The sequence below is a fragment of the Arabidopsis lyrata genome (assembly GCF_000004255.2).
Source record: "Arabidopsis lyrata subsp. lyrata unplaced genomic scaffold ARALYscaffold_8, whole genome shotgun sequence".
Classification (NCBI taxonomy): Eukaryota; Viridiplantae; Streptophyta; class Magnoliopsida; order Brassicales; family Brassicaceae; genus Arabidopsis; species Arabidopsis lyrata.
In genome coordinates, this window is record NW_003302548.1 from 2,147,221 (window position 1) to 2,162,617 (window position 15,397).

The following is a 15,397-nucleotide window of genomic DNA, read 5'->3' on the forward strand; positions in this document are numbered from 1 at the left end:
TGGCGTAAGTGCTGCTTTGTACACTCTTGCTTATAACGCAATCAATCCGTGTTTCTACAGAACTATACCTACTCTTAAACGCTCTTGTACCTCTTTTTGTTTCATTCGCTGCTCTCATCCCTATTCTTCGCCAACCGCCTCTTGAACCTCTTCCACCAGATGGAGTTCGACGAGATTCTCTCATGTTTCTCTTGCTTAACATATTAGCGGTCTTGAATGGTGTTTATCTGCTTCTCTTTCGTTCAAAGACTTCTGATGTAACTTCAGCTCGTCTTCTCTTTGGTGGATCATTACTTCTCTTGATTCTTCCTCTATGCCTTCCTGGTCTAGTCTATGCTCGTAATTGGTATCTACACAATATTCACTCCAGTTTTCGTCTAGAAGGTTCTGGTTTCATTCTTGTTGATGTTGATGAGCTTGAGATGCATAAAGGAATGGTGACACGTGAAGCCAGCCTTGAAGGCTACCAGTTGCTAAACGATGATGTAGTGCGAGCTGTCAATACTCCTGATCAGAAGAGTTTCATTGAAGATGACGACGGATGTTGTTGCACTAAGCTTATTACAAGAAATCAGCTTGGGATGCTTGGAGAAGAACATCCTTTATCTTTACTCTTATGCAGATCAGATTTCTGGCTTTACTATATAGCCTACTTTTGCGGCGGCACGATTGGGCTGGTTTATAGCAACAACCTGGGACAGATTGCACAATCTTTAGGACAAAGCTCAGAGACAACAACTCTTGTAACGCTTTATTCGTCTTTCTCATTCTTTGGTCGATTACTTTCAGCAACACCAGACTATATCAGAGCGTAAGTCCTCGCACAAGCATTTGTATTCCTCTGGTTCTGGCATTGTGAAGATTATGATGTTATTGAAATGTGAATTGTGCAGGAAGGTTTATTTTGCTAGAACAGGGTGGCTAGCCGTTGCTCTTTTACCAACCACAATTGCTCTTTTCTTGTTGGCATCATCAGGAAGCTTGGCAGCGTTACAAGCAGGAACAGCTCTAATCGGTCTAAGCTCGGGTTTCATATTTGCAGCAGCGGTTTCCATAACATCTGAGCTTTTTGGACCCAACAGTGTCGGGGTTAACCACAACATCCTCATCACAAACATACCGATAGGATCATTGGTCTATGGGTTCTTAGCTGCTTTGGTCTATGAATCCCATAGCGTGGCTGGCTCAAAGACAGAGTCGGTTATATGTATGGGACGAGACTGTTACCTCCTAACGTTTGTGTGGTGGGGATGCTTGTCGGTGATTGGACTAGCTTCAAGTGTTGTCTTGTTTTTGAGAACTAGACGAGCCTATCAACGTTTTGAACAAGATCGGATAACTTCAAGCATGCTCTATTCTTAGAATTTTCTCCAATGAGTTGGGTGTAAAAATTGGAACTCAAACTTGTGCGGAGATGTGTTAAGTGCACAGAAGTTTTGATCTTTTTTGCAAAAAATAAGAAGAAAGAGGGAATCTTAGGACATAACTGCCAGTTATTAACTGGTCATTTAATTTAAGAGTTCAGATTTTCTTTTGAACGGGGGAATTGAATCTCTGGACTATTGATGATGCAGATGTATGTCAAATGGTCATGGGTTCAATTATTGGGACTATTGTTTTGTTCATGTATAAAATTCAAATTTAATATGAATTTATATAGTTATAGGCACACAACAAAGTTCTGTGTATAAAAACAATAAAACAACCAAGTTTATTACAAGTAAAGTTAGAAAGTCAGTCATTCAACATTACTTTTGCAAGACCATTTTCCAGATTGTTTAGGTTCACAATACGAATCATTTCAAAGTCAAACCAGATATAAGTTACTACATTAAATTTTAATAGATTCCATGAGTTACTGCTATGAGATTCGAGCGAGCATTTTAATAATAAACGAAAACAGAACAAAGTCACAAACACTGAAGAAAGTTCACAATCCCAATCAGACAAAGGCCAAACCGGCAATAATATTTTTTATTATGTCTTGTCTAAGCAGATAGAAAACATTTAATAACAGCACTTAGATCTATGACAGTTTCTCATCTGAGTTCCAGCCTCATTACCATAATTTCCTTATGTGATTCACCTTTGAAAGTCATCATGATTTGTTCTGTAGATAAGAAACAAAAAAAGTGATTTCTCCAATCATCATTTATTTTAGTTCAAGCCTCCACACGCTTCAGCGTATTCAAGACTCCAAGATTCAGATTCCACCATTTTCAATTTCCCACCACTTTTATCAACACACATAATATATCATAACCATTTTCTGTTTGGTCTCTCTACCTTGTTGTCCTGCTATAGCGGGACCAAACTAGAAACTTCTCCGGCAAAAAACAGCTGAGAAAGGGTAACATTAAGAGACAGCTATTGTAGTTTAGCTGTCAACGTTTGGCTTCAAATTCAAAGCATCGCGTAATCGAACCTATCTCCAATCTTTGACTTTCAGAATAAACAGAAGGTTCTTGAGCTGTTTTATGTGATCTGCAGAGTGAAAGAAAAAAAACAATTAGATCGACTGATCTGTTTCATTAAATAGTTTGGGGTTGAGGTTGACCTTGGAAAAGCAATAAAAAAGAGACAGTAAATGTTTGATAACTCATTAATTCTTACACGCATTCTCTTGCTGCTTGCAGTATCCTCTACATTTGTCAATCCAGAGTCGTTGCCATATTCAGTTTCAGATCTTTTACCACTATCGTCAGCAAATGAAGAGCCCTCAAAGAGTTGTATACCACATTCCTTTATCTTTATCTTTTCTTTCCTATGGTCAAGGCAAACAAACTCAAACTGCACATCGTTATAGCTCAGCTCAGCTGGGGAATCATTGACTTCATCCGGAGAAAACTCGCAATTGAATACGATGAGATGATTCTCCGTAGAGGGAGTGTTGGTCAAACAACTAAAATATATATTATTGCTTCCACCTTTGAAGGCCCAAAGTACCCCAAAGGTAAACGAACCAGATCTTGATTCAACCACGATGCAAGCCTTAAAAGTTGGGAACTTTTTGAAAAGATAAATGGTTAGGACACTCCCATAAGCTCGATGAGTGAAATGTGCAGGAAGTTCACCACCCGGTAAGATAGCATACGCGCAATCTGACTGTAGGATGAGTTCTCTCGCTTGATGATTTAGACTGAAACAGTTAATAAATTGGAGAGCCATCTGTGGGTAGTCAAAGGAGCCATTTAAATTCTCAAGTGATCCACAATTATTAGCCATTAGCATGGAGAGCGACGCAGGAAGCTCTGGCAGTGACGCAAGATTTCTGCAATTATTGAAGATAAGGTCTTTTGGTTGAATGGAAGTCCATGTGTCTGGAAGACTCTTGAAACTGTTACCAGACATGTCTACTCTCATGATGGACGTGAAGATCCCACCAGGATGGTTCGGCCAACTATCTTCAGTCAGTGCCGTGCATTCTGAAAAGTCTACCTCTGCAAGAAGTTTCAGTTTAGAGATGTTTGGGGAGATCTTTTTCAACTTCTTGCAACCATTCATCGATAGGTAAGAGAGACTAGAGATATTCTCGATCCACGTAGGAACTTCCTCTATGGCAGTTCCATCAAGATAGAGATCTGAAATATTTGTTGAAATTTGAGGGAAACTTCTCAACTGTGAGCATCCATTGAGGTTGAGGTAATAGAGAGATTTCAAATTTATTCCGGTTGGAAGAGCCTCGAGATATGTGCAAAATTCCATGTCCAAGTCCTTCAACTTATGGAGATGCCCAATAGAGGAAGGAAGCATCTTCAAACTCGAGCAATGGCCAAGATCCAATCTCTCAAGATTAGTGGCCAACGAAAGATCTGGGATTTCCCTCAGGTCTAAGGAGCATCGTAGACTCATAACCTTGAGACTATTAAGCAGCTAAACAAAAACGAAAGGTATAGCCAACAATCATATTAGTTTCCAAACTTCTGCTAAATCACACTGGTCTTATGTTTATTAAGATTTCAACATACGTATATCACCAATAATTTAATACCCCTTTGATGATTATTAGCAATGGAAAGACGAAAAGAAGAGAATATGATGCATCACCAACATTTTCAATTTTGGTGGTAAGATTTAAACTCAGCACGTACCTTGAGTCCACTCCACAGCGTCTCAAGCTTGCTAGCCTCCATTATGAGGTCAACGAGACTTTCTCCATGGAAGTTAGAAGGCATGCATCTCATTGGGAATGCGTCCCAATGCAGTAATCTGAGTTTAGGTGGCAGATAATCTAGGCCACAAGGTAAGCCAACCTTGACTTCTTTGATCTCCAAGTTTGTGTAGAAGCCACAGAGACATTTTCAAAGTCTCGTGCTAAATCTTTCAAGCTACCAGGCAGCATGGATTCACTAGAGAGGATTTCTTTACCCATTTTTCGTAGCAAACAATGCATCACTATTTCCCCGTTGGAGGATACACGAATGAGAGACCTATCGGCTAAGACCTTGAGCCCATAACTAACGTCCATGTCAATAATTTTAGCAATAAGTCGTGCCACCAAACGAGCATCCTCGTCATTGAACAAACCTGCTATGTAAAGAAATAAAGCTTTATACATCTCCTGTAAACCATCATAACTGACTCTCGGTACTTCTTCAACTTCATTACCAGAAAACTCCATTGGATCAGAGGACAAAACTGGTAAAACATTCTCAAGGCTGGTATCACGAGTTGTAGCAGTTAATACACGGACTCCACATTTTGTCACTTTGCAACTATCATATAGAAGCTTTGTCTGCTTGTCGACAGGAAAGAATTCAAACACTACAAAATCAGCGCATATATCGGGGTCATTTCCATCAGCAGTACTTGGACGCATGTTGACATCAAAGAAGACAAACATATGATCATTTAGAAGTTTTGGAACAGCTTTTCCTGGAGCCCAACAATGCAAATTTCTTTCTATCTTATGAGAGTGGCCTTCCTTGTTTTTCCATCTGCAAACACATCTAATGCCAAAACCATTAGCATCATAGAAATCCTCAGAAAATGCAACTTCCACCAGCATAGCAAAGCCCACAAGCGTGTTCCTCCAAGAAGGATTCAGTCGTGCCATTACAGAAGATCCTTGTTGCAGATCAAGTGTGGAATTCTGAATCGCATGCGAGGGCGCACAGAAGCTGAAAGCCAGAGCTCTATTGAGTTCCTGTTGCAATAACGCAAAGTAAGTCATGTATGATAGAGAAAGGTGTTGCTGGGTATAGACGAGAGAGAGAGACATAGAGAGTATTACTTGTTGATGGTCTCTTGGTATGTATTTGAAATTATTCAACGCTTTCACTAAAAAATTGTTGACCACTTGTGGAGATAGATCAAAACAATTACTGAAATTGTAATGCATAGGAAGCTTCTCGAAGTCCAAACGAATGGATGTCAGAGATACACAGCCATGTGAATTCAAGAGTTCTAGACTTTGAGGAAGTTGTGGCAATCCTCTTACCGATGTGCCAGCAATATCTAACTCTTTTAGATTCCGTGGTAAACCCTTAATAGTATCTAGCCTTGAGCAACCAGAGAGATCAAGAACTTTGAGAAGTTCTAAATTAGCCATGTTTGACAGACTTCGCAAACGAGAACCATGCGCATTCATGAATTCTAGACTTTGAGGAAGTTGTGGCACTTGTCTTACTGCAGTGCCGGCAAGATATAACTCTTTCAGGTTACGAGGGAAACTCTGAATAGTAGCGAGCCTTGAGCAACCAGAGAGATCAAGAACTTTGAGAAGTTCTAAATTAGCCATGTTTGGCAGACTTCTCAAACGAGATCCATGTGCATTCAAAAGTTCTAGACTTTGAGGAAGTTGTGCCACTTGTCTTACTGCAGTGCCGACAAGATATAACTCTTTCAGGTTACGAGGGAAACTCTGAATAGTATTGAGCCTTGAGCAACCAGAGAGATCAAGAACTTTGAGAAGTTCTAAGTTAGCCATGTTTGGCAGACTTCGCAAAAGAAAACAATCTTTCAGATCCAAGCAGATAAGCTTACCAAGATCTTGACAAGATAAGCTAGATTCCTGCAGACTTTTCAAACGCTCAAGTTTCAAGTCATCTGAAAGACCTTGGAATTCGGAAAGACTAACAAGCTCTCCACCATTCCGCTTGGCAATTGGTAGTTTTATTATGCCAGTCCCCTTTAGACGTAGTGTCACAATATTTGGTGGAAAATCCGGGACGCTTTTGATCTCTAAGCAACCTGAGAGATTTACTACTCGTAGATGTAGCAATTGACATGTGTCTGGGAAACTCTGCAGTCTTGTACAACCTTGGAGATCAATTACCTCAAGATTTTGAGCTTTTGAAAGATCGTCAACATCAACTAGTTCCTGGGAATGACAAAGCCTAATCGTCCTCAACATCTCCAGGTTCTGAGAAAATAAAAGGCAAAAGGAATTAAAAAAAAATCTGTAAGTATTGGTAAGGGTGAAATACATGTATAAGAGTTCGCTTACCTTGGTTCCACCCCAAAGTTTCTGAAGTTGACTGTACGGCATGTTGATTTCAACGAGGTGCCTAGGATCAAACTTTTGAGGCAAAGATTGCAGAGGATAGTTGTCCCAATGAAGGAGTCTTAGCTCATTAGGAAGAGAATGCAGAGAGCCTTTGGGGAAATTGATTACATGATTGATTTCAGGATTGGAACAGAAAATCTTGAGCAATCTAAGGTTCAGCATATTATCAAAGGCAGCAGGCTTAATATCAAAACTTATGTCTGTTGTGTCCAGAAAGATGCCTTCGACGTCCTCGGTGCCCTGAAAGAATATGGGAAGTCGATATATCAGGATTCAGGACGTTGGCTCATATTCAAAAAGTTTATTAAATATTAAACTACGGAAATATAACAGACCTGAGCACGTTTTAAAGTTCTTTTGTGTTCATTATCTTCTAATAAGTACTTGATGCTCCAAGGTTCCCACAGTCTACGGCGCCTCTCAATATAAATTGTTTCTCCATTAATTATTTCTTGGCCAACATCCTGGATCAGATTATGCATTTGCAAAATGTTTTCTGAAAAAGTCACCAGGCCCTTGTCAACAAGCACATCCACTCCAACATGCGGAAAAAAGTCACAACCTTCTAGCAGTTGCATTACGTAGTCCACATTTTCTCCTCTGAAGAAACAAGCAATGTCTAGAAAAATGTTCTTTTCGCTGTCATTGAGTGTATCATAGCTGCTCTTGAATGCATCAAAAATCTGGAAGGGAAGACGTGGCTTGAGTCTGAGCAATGCAGTCTCCATTTCTGATAGTTTTTTCTCATAGCTGCTCTTGAATGCATCAAAAATCTGGACGGGAGGACGTTGCTTGAGTCTGAGCAATGCAGTCTCCATTTCTGATAGATTTTTCTTACCTTTTAGCTCTCTGCCATAAATATTGAGAGCTAACGGATGTCCACTAGCATATTTTATCACTTTCATTGACAGCTCTGGGAGATTCCGCTCTTCCTTGTCGTTTCTAAATACATACAACGAAATGAGTTTAAGAGACTCTTTCTCATTTAAACCCTGAACCTCGTATATTTGATCGACTTGACAGAGGCGAAACACCTGTTTATCTCTAGAGGTTATGATGATTAGGCTTTCGGGACCAAACCAATCAAACCCTCCAAGAAAAGACTCTGCAGCCAGAGGATTGCACACATCATCAAGAACAACAAGGACTCTCTTATTCTTTAATTTATATCTAAGCATGCTCAGTTTTGTAGTGGTAACACCATCAGGAGGCTTTTCTTTCAAAAATTGTTTCCCCAATAAACGATAAAGACCCTTCTCATGAATAACTTTGTCAAAGTCTTCGATAAAACAAGAAGCATCAAATTTTCCAGACTTTTGGTCAAAAAACGCTTTAGCAAGTGTCGTCTTCCCTATGCCTGGCATACCCCAGATTCCAACACAGCGGATACCCAACGGTTGTTTGTTAACCATGTTTTCTATCTGCAGCAGCTTCGAGTAGATTCCAATTCGTCCAATATGGTATAGCTTCTCATACACATCTCTAGCGATCTCTTCAACAAGTTCGGAGTCGGAGCATTCCTTCCTGGGGCATATTTGCTCTCAAGTAAAAAAGAAATGTATATATAGGAATAGGAACATTACACTCGCCTACCAAAAGGTTTTGCAAAGGACTATCTCCAAACAATAGAATAAAATGTTTATCTATCTACTTTCTATTGTTTTACAGTCTTGTTAAGTTTTAGAATTGCTTAAAGATTCAAATGACAAATATCAAATCCCTCAATTTTTCTTTTTCCTGTGAAATCTACTACACCAAATACTGCTTCCTATTATTGGATACGTCAAGATTTATTTTAAGTGTAGTTTCTTAGTGCCGGGATACGTCAAGGTTTATCTTATGTGTAGTTTCTTAGTGCCTTCAGTCACCCTTCTATCCCATTGAGTGTGGACGAAACATTGAACCAAGTATAAGGTTTTCAAGACTTAAGAAATCAGAAGAAACATTAAGTGAGGCAGAAGGTTTCAAGTTATAAGGAAAACATCAAAGAATCCAAAGCGGCAGATGGTTTTATAAAGCATCACATTCACAAGAAGATTGATTTTGTGCTCTGCAGGTTGTGATCGGATAAAAATAAGGGCTGAGATAGCAAGATAGTAGGCGAGAAATGCGGAGAATCGTCCTAGGATCTTGTGCCGGCGCACCTTGTCGGTTTGATGTTCTCGAGGTGAAGTTATCCATATCGCGAGCTAAAAAATGTGTAAGATTTTTCGTTGTTGTAAAACAAAGCAAGAAGAAAGGGAGAAACAGAGGTTTTGTGAGAGGGATCAAAGATCTGGTTCGTACACGTTTCAACAACTTAATTTTCGTGGATTTCCGGAATGTTTTAGGCGAGATATAGGATTTTCGTTCAACATCTGAACTCATTAATCCCTCGAGCCATTTACCTTTAAGTTGTATACTATATATTTCATTTCTTTGTTATTCAACAAAAGAGTGTTCTTGGAACAGAGAACGAAATTGAATTCTTCATTTTGTCAACAAAGTGAGTCTAATCCTAAGGAATTGGAATCATAGCTCTAAATTACAGCCTGAGGGAGTCAGAATTCATCAAAAGGTTCACAAGATGTCAGCAGGAATGATTGAACTGGAAAAAAACAAGTGGAGATAAGGCCCTCCGAGAGATATTATGTGCATGAAAGATTATTTTCTTGAACATATGATTGTTCATGAGATGAAATCCTATTGTATAAATACAGCTCTAGGAGCTTGAGAAGAAATCAGAGAAAACTTTTCAAAATTTGTGTGTTTCTCTACACCTAGACTCTTAATTGAGAAGTAAAAATTGATTGAAAAAAAAAAGACTCTTAATTGAGAAGCTATTCATTTTAAGTTTTATACTATGTTTATCATATCTATATTCTTCAACAAACGAGAGTTCTTCCAAGACAGAGCGAATCAATAGCTGAGTAGACGAAGATATCAAAATAACTAGAATACCTGGACTGGTGGAAATGTGATAAGCCTGTGATCTTCTTCAGCTCGCTAAGCCATTCGACATTTACTTTTCTGACGCCATAGAGCACTGGAACCACCACCTGGTCGTCGTTCCTCTGGCACCTGATGATCTTCCCGAGCTTGCCAAGGCATGCCGACGCCGTGGTGAGCTTGCGGTTCCCGGGTAGAACCATCACAGAAACCCTAGCTCTCTCGACTTTTGCCTGGGCCTCCTCCGAAAGGTTGTCGGCGCTATCGACGAACACATCATTTATGCCTTTTTCGCAGAGAGATTCGGAGAGGTGGCTGACGAAGGAGTACCGTACCTCATCTACGCAGCTGATGTAGACGATCATGATTTCGTGCTTCTATAGAAGAAGCCTTCAATTTGGTGGAATTATTCTGCTTCTTAGGGTATATCACGGTCGCATCTGTAATTTATGAATGTGTTTCTTCTTGGTTCTCCCAAAGTTGGCTTCCCGCACTCCATTGTCAACGATCCAAAGTTGATCTCATACGAATACGACTCGATCTCCTTGGAAAAAAAAATCTCAACTATCATTTATTTATTTTTTTTTAAATAGCCAAAAAACTGGCATTGGTTTGATTGGATCTAGTTGATTTTTTTTTTTTTGTCATCTAGAATTTTATTATTGATCTTGTAATGGAACCAAGGTGAAATACAAAGCCCAAAAGAGGGAAACTAAAGCCGGCGGACAACATGAAAGTCCCGGAGACAAAGCCGGCGGAAGACGAGATTCCCCGGAAACTAGGCTCTAACGAAGGGAAACTAAACATAGAAAAGCAAAAGATTTCAAACCACAAACGCAAGAGGTCGAAACCAAAAACTAAGAAAAAAGCCGAAGGCATAAACCTTAAAAGAAACAATAGACCCAAGAAAACAAGTAACCCAAAACTTCTGAAGCACCTGCGATTGAGACTTACCAAGGATGCCCGCGGCCAACCCGAAAATAACATCTACCTCCTCCTATCACGATGAGAGCTGATCTCTCGAAACCAAGAACCAAGACTTCATAACCCGGCAAGCGAGACAAAAGAGTTAAGGGAACCTCGAGCACACTTCCGAATACGACTGCTGACGACTGCTGCGTCCACTAGCGTCTAACTAGAAACCTTCAAAAGGCGATCCTATCACATCAGATCAGGAAAGCAAAGACAAGGAGAAAGGCCCAACCACTCGAAAACCGAGCCAGCTAACAACCGCAACGAACAACATCAGGGAGAAGAAAGAACTGAAAACTTAGAGGTCTATTGATCCAACCAAACAAAACTGAACTTCTTCTTAGCAAGGAAACAAACCCAAAGTGATTCATAGGTTGAGACGAGGAGACCGGAAACGGAAAGATGAGCAAAGGCTGGACTGAACCTGACTAAAGCCTAGACACCACTCAACATAAACGGCTTGGAGACAGTAAGCACAAAAGCGACAATGAATAAGGAACAGATCCAGTAAAGCAATGGCATAATTCACAGAGCAGCACCGTAGATCCTACAGATCCGGAACCAAACGTTTCGCTAAAACATATACCCAAACAACGCCGCTACAACCGTAACCGCAAGACCCCAGAATACACTCGCAACAAACTAGAAAAATCACCAAACGCAGGACGAAATCAATGCAAACAAACCAAAATAAACAAAGACAAAGAGAAAACTGACCACCAGCAGCCAAAAACCGGAGAAGCTTAGCCACCACCCAAAAACCACCGGAGAGAAACCCCACAACGAAGAGACCTCCACTACCGAGACACAAAACCTCCGCCACCACTAACAGATCCGAGAACCATGCCTCTCCTTAAACATCACCTCGAAACCCGACGCTATCTCCTCCACAAGAACCGATTTCCTTCTCGAAAAATCATGATTTGAGAAGAGACCAAAATCGAAGGCCATGCCACAACAAGGAGAAGAAACCACCAATCCAAAACACCACTCACCCCTTCCACCGGCTAAAAGCTCCGCCGAAATCGAACCACAGCAACCAAGAACTCAACTTGCCTTTACGAACCTCTAAATACAAACCCAACGAAACGAAAAAGAGAACAAAACAAAACTAAAACAGAGCAGAGGGAGGCCAGATCCGTTGCTATGGAAGCCAACGCGATCTAGCCTCGGATCTAAAATTTTTTTCTCGGCGGCGGCTGAATGTCGAGAGGAACGCAGAGAGATATTTTCTTGCTCAACCTATCAGACTATGTGCAATGGATCTAGTTGATCTAAATTATGTTAAAAAATATATATATATATATATATATAGCAAAAAAACTAATTTTTAAATTTAACTCAAACCTACTCCTTTTCTACTAGACATCACGATTCTCATATCTTTATTTATTTTTACTAGGTCAATAGTGCAGGTTTTTGCCTATGTTGCATGGAAACTTTCTCCGAGGTCCGTTTCCCGTTTCCGAAACGTTTCGGAAATGGAAACTCTCGGAAACACAAAAAAATGTCACGGAAACGCGTTTCTTAAAAATCTATGTTTGGAAACACGATGGAAACTCACGTTTCCGTTTTGAAAACATGACAAATATTTTTTTTTTACTTTGAAAATTTAATAAATAAATATCATGAAAATATTAAGATTTATAATACATATAAATAATTTTGGGAGACTCGAGTTTTAAGATCTTTTTCTCCACAAACCAGATTTGGAGGCAGTTTTATATAATCTTTGATGGAACTAATGAAAATGAGAATGAAAATGTTGGTCTAAATATTTGAACTTGAGCCTTTGGATCTTAATTTTTTGGAATTTTAGTTAAACTATTTAATATTTTATGTTTTGGATTTGTGTTGTTTAAAACATATTTTTTTTTTTAATTCTTTTATGTTTGGTGTTATATATATGTGTGTGTATATATGTTTCCAAAACGTTTCCATTCTCTAACTTTAGAAAAAAACCGTTTCCCGTTTCCGAAACGTTTCGTTTCCGCATTTCCGTTTCCGTTTCCATGCAACTAAAGTTTTTGTATTCATAAAATAATATTTTAATTAATTTTATATGATAAGTAAATCGATAAATAATTGTAAAAATCTATATATATAATAAGTAAATTTTCTCTCTATCTAAAGTGTCCACCAAAGCATCCACCTAAGCAATATTATTTATTTACATTGAAATAAATTTAAAACGTTTATTTAGTACATATTTATGTTACTTAGAATTAATATAAATTTTAAATAAATAAAAAAAGAATTATGTAAATAAATGAGATGTTAAAATATTTAAAATAATACAATGAAAATTTTATTAGTAATAATAATATAATTCAACTTTTAACAGATAAAAATTAAAAATATTATATTTTAAAATTTAAATGTCTTAATGAGTATTTTTTCGACTAAAAGACTTGTTGAAATGGGTGTAAGATGGTCCATAGGTTCGGGTTTTAACATATCGGTATGGCATGATCCTTGGATTCCCGATGTTAATCCACGACCCGCAAATGGAAGAGAGAATTTGTTACTTCCAAGCCTAATGGTTAACCATGTAATTAATCCGGTTTCTAAAGAATGGCACCTTCCAATTTTACAAGAATTTTTGGATCCGGTGGATATTCAAATTATTAGTGGACTAACTATTAGTCAAGTTTATAAACCAAAAAGACTTATTTGGCATTATAAAAAATCCGGAAAATATACTGTAAAGTCCGGATATCGACTTGCTCGAGGGTTGACAGAAACGATCAAATGGGGCCCAAATTTAAGAAAATTACAAGCATAAGCTTGGAGAATCAAAGCTCCACCAAAATTGAAACACTTCTTATGGCAAATTTCTTCGGGATCCTTGGCACTTATTTCAAAATTAGCACATCGATGGATTCGTTGTGATATTATCTGTAAAAGGTGTGAGATGGCAGAGGAAATAATAAATCATGCTTTATTTGAATGTCTTCATTCAAAAAAAATATGGGAATTATCCACAATACCTATGGGTTCATGTAATTTTCCTCTAAGCTCGAAAATTTTAAATCTAGATTATCTTTATTGGAGGTTACCACCTCCTCCAGATGGGGGAGAAAGAACCAACTGTTTTGCTTGGATATTATGGTTTATATGGAAAGATAGGAATAAAAAGGTTTTTAAATGAATACAATCTAAACCCACAGATATTTTAAATCACGGTTTGAGTGAGAAATCAATGTGGGAAGATGCTCAGTTGGAACCGATCGAAACTACAATAATTACGGAAATATTGGAAAGCCCAAACCAATCTTTAAGATGTCGGATTGACGGCTCTTGGAAATCTTCGGATCCAACTATGGGTATAGGTTGGTGGTGTTTTCAAGGAAATGATCAAACGATATTGCTAGGTGCAAAGTGCCTCCGGAGGTGTCCCTCCCCCCTTCACTCGGAGATGGAAGCTTTAATTTGGGCCATGAAGAATATCCTTTCTTCAAGAAGGATCGATTGTCAGGCGTTTGAAACAGATTGCTCAAAGTTAGTCTCGATGGTACAATCACCTGAAGAATGGCCAGCCTTCTCCAATCAGCTAGACGAATTTGGACTGCTCCGTGTCTCCTTTCCCTTTTTCTCGTTTCCCTTATCTCTCGTTTATGTAATGTTAAGGCGGACTGCTTGGCACGTTTTTCTCGTCTTTATTTACTGAAGTTACTTTTGTAAGCACTACCCCTCCTATTTGGGTAACCAATCAAGGAGTTTTTTAATAATTAATGTGTGGTTGACAAAAAAAAAAAAATGTCTTAATGAGTTTTAGAATGAAAGTAAATTTTAAATGGATGGTAAATTAAAACTAAATTTATGTAATTAGATATGTAAATTTTTAAACTATTAAAGTGAAACATTAGTTTCTTAGAATAATATACTACATATTTTTATTTATTATTAAATTTTTACTTAAAGAAAAATAAAAGATTGCTAAACTCAACTTAAATTTAAAATTTAAGATGAAGATATTGTAAGAGTCACACTTTATCTTGTGAAATTATAAAAAAAAGGTTGAAAAGTTTAAAACATTATCATCCATCTTTAAAAAAAATCAATGATCACAATATTCATGAGTTCTACAATAAAATATACAAAAATAATATGTAAGCCGTTAAAAAGAGTGATATCTAATTTGTGTAGCATATTCTTAAGTGGAACTACAACTTCATAAAATGATCAAAAAGAAAAACAAGTTTGACATTTCATCAATTGAATCAAATGTTTTTAATCCAAAAAATTAAATATTGGAAGATAGTAATTAAGGAGAAGATAGTTATGATATGTCTTGAAAATCAATGCACAATCCAATATATATTATATGTGAGTCAATAGAAAGTGAAAAGAAAGTAAATGTCGAGAGGCAACGAGTGCATCATAAAAAATAACGAAATAATGTAGTTAAAAGTGTGTGAATATAAATTTAAGAAAGTTAGAAAGATAATGCACATGACTAAAGTAAAATCTTTGAGATCTCATTCATTGTATGAAACAAACATGTTCTTAGAAAAATATATGACATACATTATTAAACAGATTATTAGATTCAAAGTCGGGCTTAACCGTTTGGTCATGTAATCATTGAAAGTGAGATAAGATAGACACATTAATGACTTAGTTGAAAATTCTCTTATGTCACGTTGTAATTGCTTCGATAAGTAAAACAAGCTCACTAAATCTATCAACATGGTATCATAGATGTACATTTACACTAAATAATGTTCATGAAACACGCTAAATCTATTTATATGCAGTGTTGTTATGTTCATATCAACATTTAATCATAAATAATATGTACACTTAGATAAAAAATTGATAACTAACGTCAAAACTTTTAAAGAAGTCACTTCATAGAATATGAATAAGAAAGAAACTCTTTTAGAGATAAAAGATCATGAGATGTCGTCAATAATGTTTTTATTCTTCATGTGATTTCTTAAGTGATATTTGTTATTACGTAATATATATCAAACCATTTTTTTT

General features: G+C 37.6%; 2 protein-coding genes and 1 pseudogene across 3 annotated transcripts; 1 reads left to right on the top strand and 2 right to left on the bottom strand.

The window, feature by feature from the left end:
• The window catches only part of LOC9299580, a 75,305-nt pseudogene that overhangs the window by 6,331 nt on the left and 53,577 nt on the right, over nucleotides 1–15,397 (top strand).
• On the bottom strand, nucleotides 1,870–4,279 carry LOC110224875 (protein SUPPRESSOR OF npr1-1, CONSTITUTIVE 1-like). The gene is made up of 3 exons (XM_021012498.1): nucleotides 4,092–4,279; nucleotides 2,614–3,873; nucleotides 1,870–2,484 (listed from the first exon to the last, which is right to left on the bottom strand). The coding sequence occupies exons 1-3, from the start codon at nucleotides 4,182–4,184 to the stop codon at nucleotides 2,476–2,478; spliced, it is 1,362 nt and encodes a 453-aa protein (XP_020868157.1). The 5' UTR covers nucleotides 4,185–4,279; the 3' UTR covers nucleotides 1,870–2,475.
• Nucleotides 3,892–10,010, bottom strand: LOC9299577 (probable WRKY transcription factor 16). Of its 2 annotated transcripts, XM_021012459.1 has the most exons (6): nucleotides 9,449–10,010; nucleotides 6,844–8,032; nucleotides 6,449–6,748; nucleotides 5,234–6,364; nucleotides 4,609–5,146; nucleotides 3,892–4,527 (listed from the first exon to the last, which is right to left on the bottom strand). In XM_021012459.1, the coding sequence occupies exons 1-6, from the start codon at nucleotides 9,799–9,801 to the stop codon at nucleotides 4,232–4,234; spliced, it is 3,807 nt and encodes a 1,268-aa protein (XP_020868118.1). In that variant the 5' UTR covers nucleotides 9,802–10,010; the 3' UTR covers nucleotides 3,892–4,231. The 2 variants fall into 2 exon arrangements, with proteins under 2 accessions (XP_020868118.1, XP_020868110.1); XM_021012451.1 differs by having other exon boundaries at nucleotides 3,892–5,146.

Coding starts and splice junctions, on each gene's coding strand:
- LOC9299577 (XM_021012451.1), bottom strand. CDS start 9,801: ATGATCGTCTACATCAGCTGCGTAGATGAGGTACGGTACTCCTTCGTC. Junction 6,749..6,843: donor GAACTTTAAAACGTGCTCAG/GTCTGTTATATT, acceptor ATATTCTTTCAG/GGCACCGAGGACGTCGAAGG. Junction 6,365..6,448: donor AACTTTGGGGTGGAACCAAG/GTAAGCGAACTC, acceptor TTATTTTCTCAG/AACCTGGAGATGTTGAGGAC.
- LOC110224875 (XM_021012498.1), bottom strand. CDS start 4,184: ATGAGATGCATGCCTTCTAACTTCCATGGAGAAAGTCTCGTTGACCTC. Junction 3,874..4,091: donor CGCTGTGGAGTGGACTCAAG/GTACGTGCTGAG, acceptor GTTTTTGTTTAG/CTGCTTAATAGTCTCAAGGT.